The sequence below is a fragment of the Salvia splendens genome, unplaced genomic scaffold (assembly GCF_004379255.2).
Source record: "Salvia splendens isolate huo1 unplaced genomic scaffold, SspV2 ctg122, whole genome shotgun sequence".
NCBI lineage: Eukaryota > Viridiplantae > Streptophyta > Magnoliopsida > Lamiales > Lamiaceae > Salvia > Salvia splendens.
In genome coordinates, this window is record NW_024598763.1 from 9787 (window position 1) to 18475 (window position 8689).

Here is an 8689-nt window from a genome sequence, read left to right on the forward strand (position 1 = left end):
AACAACTCCTCTGTGGGCCCGGAGAGGCTGCTGTCTGTCGAGCATCAGAAAATGGATGGAGAGGCTGCTGCTTCTCTTGACTTGGCCGAGAATCGAACCCTGGTGCTGCAGGACACCTTGCTGGACCACCAAAACGGGCCACTCATGTTGGGCTCCGCCTCACTTCCGTCGGCCCAGGTTAGTGTTCCTTTTGGGCCGTCACCAAAGCCTTTTTCGGCCCCTTCTAACTTTCCCCTCCAGCCCAACACAAACACTTTTCCTTTAATCCCTCCAGCTGTTCACAACTCCCACCAGCCCAATCTTTTACCAAATTTCTCCCAGCCCACTCCTCAACCAAAAAACCCACAGCTCAAAAATCCTTTTATTTCCAATCCTCCACAGCCCAAAAACAAACATCCCAAGCCCAAACAAGCTGCCCAATTAAAAAACAAATCAAACACTCCTCCACCTCATGCGATGCAGTCTGCCTCTTCTGCCGGCAAGGAGCTCGCCGTCGCTCTTTTCTCAGGCCGACAACATCCCAAAATTTCTAAAAACTCTTCACCCAAACACCCCCAGCCCACCAAGGTCTCTGTGAATTCAAATCTGGAGGATTTCCCTCCGATCATGGGCGCTAAACTGGCCCCAGCAGCCTCGGAAGCTGCTGTGAACAATCGGGCAGCAGCTCCAGCGACTTTTCCTTCTCCGACGGTCCAGCATTCTCCCACGCCAATTTTCACCGCCGACAAAGTTGGTTCTTCCACTCCTTTTTGGCCTGTTTTGATGGATGAGGAAGTCCACATGGACATGAGAAGTCATGGGGGAAATTCAAAGAACAAGCTCCCTTCTTCGGCTGAAATTAATAGAGACCAATCAAATATTTTTTTTGGGAAATCTATGGCTGATGTTTTAAAGAGAGGGCAGCCGGCAGAAGGTCCGATACTTTTGGATCGAGAAAAGGCGGATAAAAGAGGCGAAGTTTGCATTGTCGACGGTAAACCGTGTCTTTTCTTTTCGGCTAATGAAACTTCTATTCTTGCAGGCCGTATAGGACCTGCCATCGTTGGAAAATTCTCTCACTCCATCCCTCCTGCCCACCAAATTCAAAAGGCCCTAGGTAACCTCAAACTTGTGGGTTCTCTTTCTTGGAATTTCTTAAATGCAAAGCATATTTTTATTCAACTTTCCGACATGCGTGACTATGTGAAAATTTTGAATGGTCCTAATAACTCGCCTGTTTGGTATGTTGAGCATCACCCTATGCGTGTCTTTAAGTGGACCCCCGATTTTGACCCCTTTTTTGAAATCCCTATTGTGGCTATTTGGTGCAATATTCTTGCCTTACCTGTGCATTTATTTGAGGAGTCCTCGTTGATTGCTATTGGTGAGATGCTTGGTAAGCCTGTCCAAGTTGATCGGGCTACTATTACTAGATCTCGCGTCTCCTTTGCTCGGATTTGTGTCGAGGTTGATTTGTCGCGCCCTATTCCGGAGGAGATAGATATTGACATTGCAGGTAAACATGTGACACTTAAGGTGAAATGGGACAAGATCCCGTTGTATTGTAACGAGTGCAAGCACGTGGGGCATTCGGCGATGTCATGCTACGCTTCGGGGAGGCGGCCTATGCCTCCCAAGAGGGACTACTCCCAAAGGCCGAACCCACAGAACCGGCCTCCTCCCAACAAAGAGGGAGAGTCGCATCAGGCAGGCCCTGGTAGACAGCCTCAGGGCCCGAGGTACCAGCCTTTTGCTAGCCAGCCTACAGAGAGGCCACCCCCGGAGGTTGGACTGCCACGGCGTCAGGAGAGGCGCAACCAGGGCGTGGTGATCAGAGACCCGGCCCCTGGCCCCGTCTCACACCATGGGCCGTATTCAGCAGCCGCAGAGGGTTCACATGCTGCAGGGGATGACGGCTTCGTCATGCATAAGAAGAAGAATAAGGGCAAGAAGAAGTATAAGGGCAAGACGAAACAGGCGAACAACACCTCGGCGAGGACAGTGTCAGAGGGAGAGGGACAGCAGGGCATGGAGGCGGATGAGTCCTCGTCAGGGAATGAGCGGGGCTCTAGATCCCGATCGCCTTCTATTACACGTGGATTCGGTTATGGGCCTCTTGCGATGGTTTTGCATGGTGATAACATGTTCGGGGCTTTGGAGGATTTTCCCTCGGATGAGGCCGAGGTGGAGGTGGACAGTGATGACCACCAGGATCATATGATTTGTGAGGTTCCGAACATGAGGCTTGAACCCGACGATCCGGTGCTGCAGTACATTGGACCCACTTCCCCTCCCGCAGAGGGTTCATCGAAGAAGGCGAGGCTTTCGGCCTCAGGAGCCTACTGAGTTTCCCATGTCTTCTCACTTCATGATCTGGAATGCCCAGGGGATGGCGAACACTGCTACCCAGGGCACTTTCAAAAATATGATCGATATGTATAGTGTTTTGTTTGCCGCGGTGCTTGAGCCCCAGACGGATCCCCGGCCTTCTTTCTTTAGTAGGCGATTTGGGTTGCAGTTTAGGTGTTCGAACACGAACGGCAAGATTTGGATCTTCTCTCACAGGGACTGGCAGGTCGAGGTCATTGACGACTCTGAGCAGGTCCTTCACGTCCGAGTTTCTGCTGCGATATTCCCTTTTTCAATCTATCTCTCCGTAGTGTACGCTAAGTGCTCGAGGGAGGGGAGATACGATCTGTGGAATAAGCTCAGGGACATCTCTCTAGCCACTGACGGGGCCCCCTGGCTTGTTGGTGGTGACTTCAACATCTTCTTGTTGGAGGAAGAGAGACAGGGCAGCACGACAGACAGGCACGGAGAGATGATGGACTTCGCCGACGCCGTAGCAGACTGCCAGCTACTGGACCCAGGCTTTGATGGCCCACCGTTCACATGGACGAGGAGTGGGCTCTGGGAGAGATTGGACAGAGTTCTTCTTGGGGAGCACTGGACGACCGCCTTTGCGGCTACTAGGGTGACTCATTTGCCTAGGATCTCTTCAGATCATGCCCCTTTGCTTGTGCAGTGCCAGCTCACGGCTCAGATTCCGAGGCCTTCGTTTAGGTTTCAGAACATGTGGGTTAGGCATCACACTTTCAGGGATGAGATTGCCAGAGTGTGGACGGCGGAGACGGGCTTCTTCGGCATGCTTAATCTTCAGTTCAAACTCAGCAGAGTTAAGGGTTTTCTCAAGGGTTGGAACAGGGAGGTCTTTGGGAACATCTTTGAAAAGCTGAGGGAGGCAGAGGAGGCGGTTGCCGCTGCGCAGGCGGCTTAGGGTTTAGGGTTTAGGGTTTAGGGTTTAGGGTTCAGGGTTTTTTTTTTTTTTTTTTTTTTTTTTTTTTTTTTCTCAAACACCATTACGGCGGGGGGTTAGGCGGACCCCCAACCTGTCCATATCAAATCAAACAATAAAGTGTCGTACATTGACCAAGCCCAAAAGTGACTTGGTCCACAAAAAGAGACACATATCAAAAAACTTATCTAAGCTACTAGGATATCCCCACAAGCCGGGTATTATCCATCTAGCAAACGAACTAATAAAGCACATAATAACTTGGGCGATGACCAGGGAGTGGTCAAGCCCAAAGGAGATACAAGAAATACATATCAAAATCCATAACAAAAATAAAAACTCATCCATCTCGATATCTGAATCTGAAGTTCGGATAGCCCAGCTGGTCCATCCTCACAAGCGACTTCAAGTACCGAGGCGCTGTATCTGAATCATAGTAAGTGATGGCAGGGGTCTGGACCCCCCTACCTGCAAGAAAATCTGCTGCCCGGTTACCCTCTCGGTGGATGTGAGAGAACCGAACCTGCATCTGTGAGAGCAAAATGCGAATGCGAGCCATGTGATGTCTCACGTCCGCCGCTCCCATGCGTCCCGAAGTGAACACTGCGACCACTGCTGCTGCGTCCATCTCGACCCAAACCTGTGATGAGAACTCCATAGCCATCGTCAACCCATGAAGAAGAGCTAGAAGCTCCGCCTCGAAGGCCGACGCAGCTACAAGGGGCGTGCAAAAGGCCCTCAAAAGAGAACCGTCTGAGCCACGAACCACTCCCCCACCACCAGCCTGTCCCGTCGAGGTAGAGAAGGCCCCATCTGTGTTCAGCTTCACCCAAGGATCGTCGGGTGGATGCCAAAGCACACTCAAGGACCTCAGAACTCGCCGGCGAGGAGGAACTGAAGGCATGAAGTCGACAGTCGGGGTGCAACCGCGCCAATGAAGGGGGACTAGCACACCCGCCGCCACAAGAATCCGCAAATGCCGAATCACCTGCCAAATAACATGGGAAGAACGAAAAGAAACGCCGCGGTGCTTGCAGCTATTCCTCTCCGTCCAAATGAACCAATATACCAAGCAAGGAATGATAAAACTGATGTGCAAGGTGGGAGCCCTGTGAGAGGACCTCCACCAAAAACCTATTCTAAGTGCAAAATCAGTGCACGTGTGAATGTGTGTGCTAATATAAGGGAACCAGCCATCGAAGTAGTCCCAAACAGATCTCGCCAACGGACTCGACACAAACAAATGCTGAAAAGACTCGACTGAAAAAGAAGAGACACAACACAGACACTTGGATGCGAGAGAGATACCGCGGGTCTGAACGTAGCACTCAACAGGGACCCTCTGGAGGAGGAGGCGCCAGATGAAGATAGAAATGGTCGGGGTCAGCCCAGCATTCCAAACCATGCGAAGTCCGAAATGTCTAGGGGACCGTGTCCGGATGAGCTCCCAAGCTGAGGCCGTCGAGAACTCGCCATCGCCAGTGAGGCTCCATCGCATCACATCCCGCCTGCCCACCTCAATCGGAACAGCCCTGATAAGATCCAACACATGCAAAGGCACACCATACAAAGCCAAATAATCATGCAGTTTATCAACATGCCAAGTATGATCACGCCAAAACCTAGAGACCTCAGCGGCAGGAAGATCAGTCCCAGGCAGACAATAGGTCCTAAGGGGGAGATCCCCGACCCACACGTCATCCCAGAAACTAATCCGCCCTTCGCCGAGGGACCACCTAATGAGACCATGAACCTGACCCCTAATGTCCGTGAGACGATGCCATATAGGACTATCATGCACAGAGTAAGGAGAAATGAAGGCACGACCAGCATGGAAACAATACTTGCGCATGGTGAACTGCGCCCATAGTGAATCCTGCGCGAGAAATCTCCACCAGAGCTTGATGCTGAAAGCTTTGACGAGCTCACGAAAACGACGGATGCCAAGGCCTCCCTCATCCAACGGCAAGCAAATCTTCTTCTTCCAGCTAACCCAGTGAATCTTCCTCTGCTCCCCAACCGTGCCCCAAAAGAACCTGGCCAAGATCTGCTCTAAGTCCCTCATCCAGTACTCAAACGGCTTCAGAACCTGGAAGATGTGAAGAGGGATAGTGACAAGGGTGCTCTTGATCAGAGCAAGGCGACCTCCAAGAGAGAGATGTCTGTGGGACCAGCTGTGAATCCGGTCCACCATCTTCTGTCGGATATCTAAAAGGTAGTCGGCCTTCAGCCCCCCCTTATAGATAGGCACTCCCAGGTAAGTGAAAGGGAGGAATCCCTGCTGGAATCCACTCACCTCTGCCACCTCAGCCGCCCAAGAATCGAACTTCTGGAAGAGATAGAAGTGACTCTTTCCCTTGTTCACCATCTGGCCCGACACGGCAGAATAGTGGTCAAGACAGTGTACCAGCCTCTCCACGGACTGTCTGTGTGCCCTGACAAATATGACAATGTCGTCGGCATAAGACAGATGGGATATGGCCGGCGCGCGTCGAGCACATCTATACTCCATATCAGGATGTGTGGCCACAAGCCTGTCCAAGCTCCTCGACAGATAATCTGCAGCAAGCACGAACAAAGACGGTGATAACGGATCTCCCTGGCGAAGTCCCCTCGTAGAGTGGAAGAAACCTGCCGAAGCCCCGTTCACAAGCACAGAGAACCAGCACGAAGAGATACATCTCCTGACCATACTCACCCACCCCGGCGGGAATCCCATCCTCTCAAGCACCATGAGGAGGAAAGGCCACTGCACTCGATCATAGGCCTTCGCCATATCTAGCTTGAGGGCCAGATTAGGGGAGTTAGCCTTCTGAATGAGCGACCTGCTGATATCATGAATCAATTCCTGAGCCAGAAGCACATTATCACTAAGCAAGCGACCCTTGACAAAACCGCTCTGGTTCGGCGCCAATACTAGAGGAAGCAGTGGCGCCAAACGCGATGTCAAGATCTTGGTGATGATCTTGTTGGTCACATTGCAAAGGCTAATCGGCCTGTACTCCGCCCAGGTCGCCGGGCTTGCCTTCTTCGGCAAGAGTATGATGGTCGTGGCTGTGAAGCTGCGGGGCATAGGGGCCCCCAAGAAGAAGTCCTCCACTGCTGCCACCACCTCTGCTCCAACAATGTCCCAACAGTGCTGGAAGAACAGGGACGAGAAACCATCCGGTCCAGAGGCGCTGTCTCCACTGATGCCAAAGACCGCCGCTCTCACCTCATCTGAGTCCGGGACTGCACAGAGGCCCTCGCGGTCCACTGAGTCTGGAAGGCTGCTCAAGAGATCAAGGTCCGGCTGCTCCAACTGCTCAACGTCTGTCGTGAGCAGCTGCTGAAAGAAACCTACCGCCGACTGTCTGATATCGTCCTCTGACGTGAGAGTCTGTCCTCCTGCCTGAATGGCGTGAATCCGTGACTTCACCCGCTTCTGTCGCACCCACCCATGGAAGAATTTGGAATTCCTTTCGCCTTCTGCCGCCCACCGAATGGCAGCCTTCTGCTTCCAGAAATCCTCCTCCATCCTAGTGCAGAGTACATAGAGAGCGGTGCATCGGCTGAGCTCACTCCTATGGGCTCCCGTGGGATCCCCGTCGTAAGCCGCCTGCGCAACGGTAACTGCCTCCTCTGCCTCCCTCAGCCTCTCGAAGATGTTCCCAAAGACCTCTCTGTTCCATCCTTTGAGAAAATTCTTCACTCTACTGAGTTTGAACTGAAGATTGAGCATGCCGAAGAAGCCCGTCTCCGCATCCCACACTCTGGCGATCTCATCCCTGAAAGTATGATGCCGTACCCACATGTTCTGAAACCTAAAGGATGGCCTCGGAATCTGGGTAGTGAGCTGGCATCGCACGAGCAAAGGGGCATGATCTGAAGAGATCCTAGGCAAGTGAGTCACCCTAGTAGCTGCAAAGACTGTCGTCCAATGCTCCCCTAGAAGGACTCTGTCCAACCTCTCCCAAAGCCCACTCCTCGTCCAAGTGAAAGGTGGGCCATCAAAGCCTGGGTCCAGGAGCTGGCAGTCTGCAACTGCGTCAGCAAAGTCCATCATCTCTCCGTGCCTATCTGTGGTACTACCCCGTCTCTCTTCCTCCAACAAGAAGATGTTGAAGTCGCCTCCAACAAGCCAGGGTGCCCCGTCAGTCGCTAAGGAGATGTCCCTGAGCTTATTCCACAAATCGTATCTCCCCTCCCTCGAGCACTTAGCGTACACTACGGAGAGAAAGATTGGAGTAGGGAATATAGCAGCAGTAACTCGGACATGAAGAACCTGCTCGGAGTCGTCGATCACATCGACCTGCCAATCCCTGTGAGAGAAGATCCAAATCTTGCCATTTGTGTTCGAGCACCTAAACTGCAACCCAAAGCGCCTACTAAAGAAAGAAGGCTGGGGTTCTGTCTGAGGCTCAAGCACTGCGGCAAACAACACACTATACATATCGATCATATTCTTGAAACTGCCTTGGGTAGTAGCGTTCGCTATCCCCTGGGCATTCCAGATCATGAAATGGCTAGACATTGGAAACTCAGCGAGCTCCCGAGGCCGACAGCCTCGCCCTCTTCTGTGAACCCTCTGCGGGAGGGGAAGTGGATCCTATGTACTGCAACACTGGCTCCGTGAAGTGAATCTTCCTGGGGAAGATGTCAGTCATCATCGAGTCCTGGGGCTCATCAACATCGGGCGCGTCCTCATCTGAAGAGGGATCCTGTAGGGCCCCAAACATGTTGTTCTCATGCACCACCATGGCTAGTGGGCCGAACCCGAGGCCAAGTCGAAGTGTAGGTGAGAGTGATCTAGAGCCCCGCCCACTCTCTGACGAGGACTCAATCGCCTCCATCCCCTGCTCTCCCTCGCCGTCTGACACTGTCCTCATTGCAATAGAGGCTGCTCGTCTCTCCGCCCGACGCTTCTCTAGCCACCTTTGTTTACTAGCAGCGCTCTTCGCATTCTTCTTCTTCTTAGGAGCGACAAAACCGTCGTCCTCAGCAACCCGTGCACCCTCTGCGGCTGCAGAAGAAGACTCAGGGTGTGAGACAGAGGCCATCTCTCTGACCGCCAGCTCCTGGGTGCGTCTCGCTTGACACGGAGGCTGGCTAACCTCTGGGGGAGGCCTCTAGGGTTTAGGGTTTAGGGTTTAGGGTTCAGGGTTTAGGGTTCAGGGTTTAGGGTTTTTTTTTTTAGGGTTTAGGGTTTAGGGTTTAGGGTTCAGGGTTCAGGGTTTAGGGTTTAGGGTTTAGGGTTTAGGGTTTAGGGTTTAGGGTTTAGGGTTTAGGGTTCAGGGTTCAGGGTTTAGGGTTTAGGGTTTAGGGTTTAGGGTTTAGGGTTTAGGGTTTAGGGTTTAGGGTTTAGGGTTTAGGGTTTCAGGGTTCAGGGTTCGGGTTCAGGGTTTAGGGTTTAGGGTTTAGGGTTTAGGGTTTAGG

General features: G+C 52.4%; 1 protein-coding gene across 1 annotated transcript; it reads right to left on the reverse strand.

Moving 5' to 3' along the window:
* Nucleotides 1-3841: 3841 nt before the first annotated feature.
* LOC121789054 lies at nt 3842-7787 on the reverse strand. The gene is made up of 5 exons (XM_042187588.1): nt 6807-7787; nt 6437-6665; nt 5571-5905; nt 5311-5363; nt 3842-3914 (listed from the first exon to the last, which is right to left on the reverse strand). Exons 1-5 carry the CDS (start codon nt 7785-7787, stop codon nt 3842-3844), a joined length of 1671 nt encoding a protein of 556 aa, XP_042043522.1.
* Nucleotides 7788-8689: the final 902 nt, after the last annotated feature.

Bases quoted from the DNA above. Each gene is read 5' to 3' on its own strand.
- LOC121789054 (XM_042187588.1), bottom strand. From the start codon at position 7,787: ATGTCTAGCCATTTCATGATCTGGAATGCCCAGGGGATAGCGAACGCT. The intron at 6,666-6,806 runs GTACTCTGCACT...CACGCCATTCAG, and splicing joins GCCGATGCACCGCTCTCTAT to GCAGGAGGACAGACTCTCAC. The intron at 5,364-5,570 runs GTGAGTGGATTC...CACATCTTCCAG, and splicing joins GGGCGGCTGAGGTGGCAGAG to GTTCTGAAGCCGTTTGAGTA.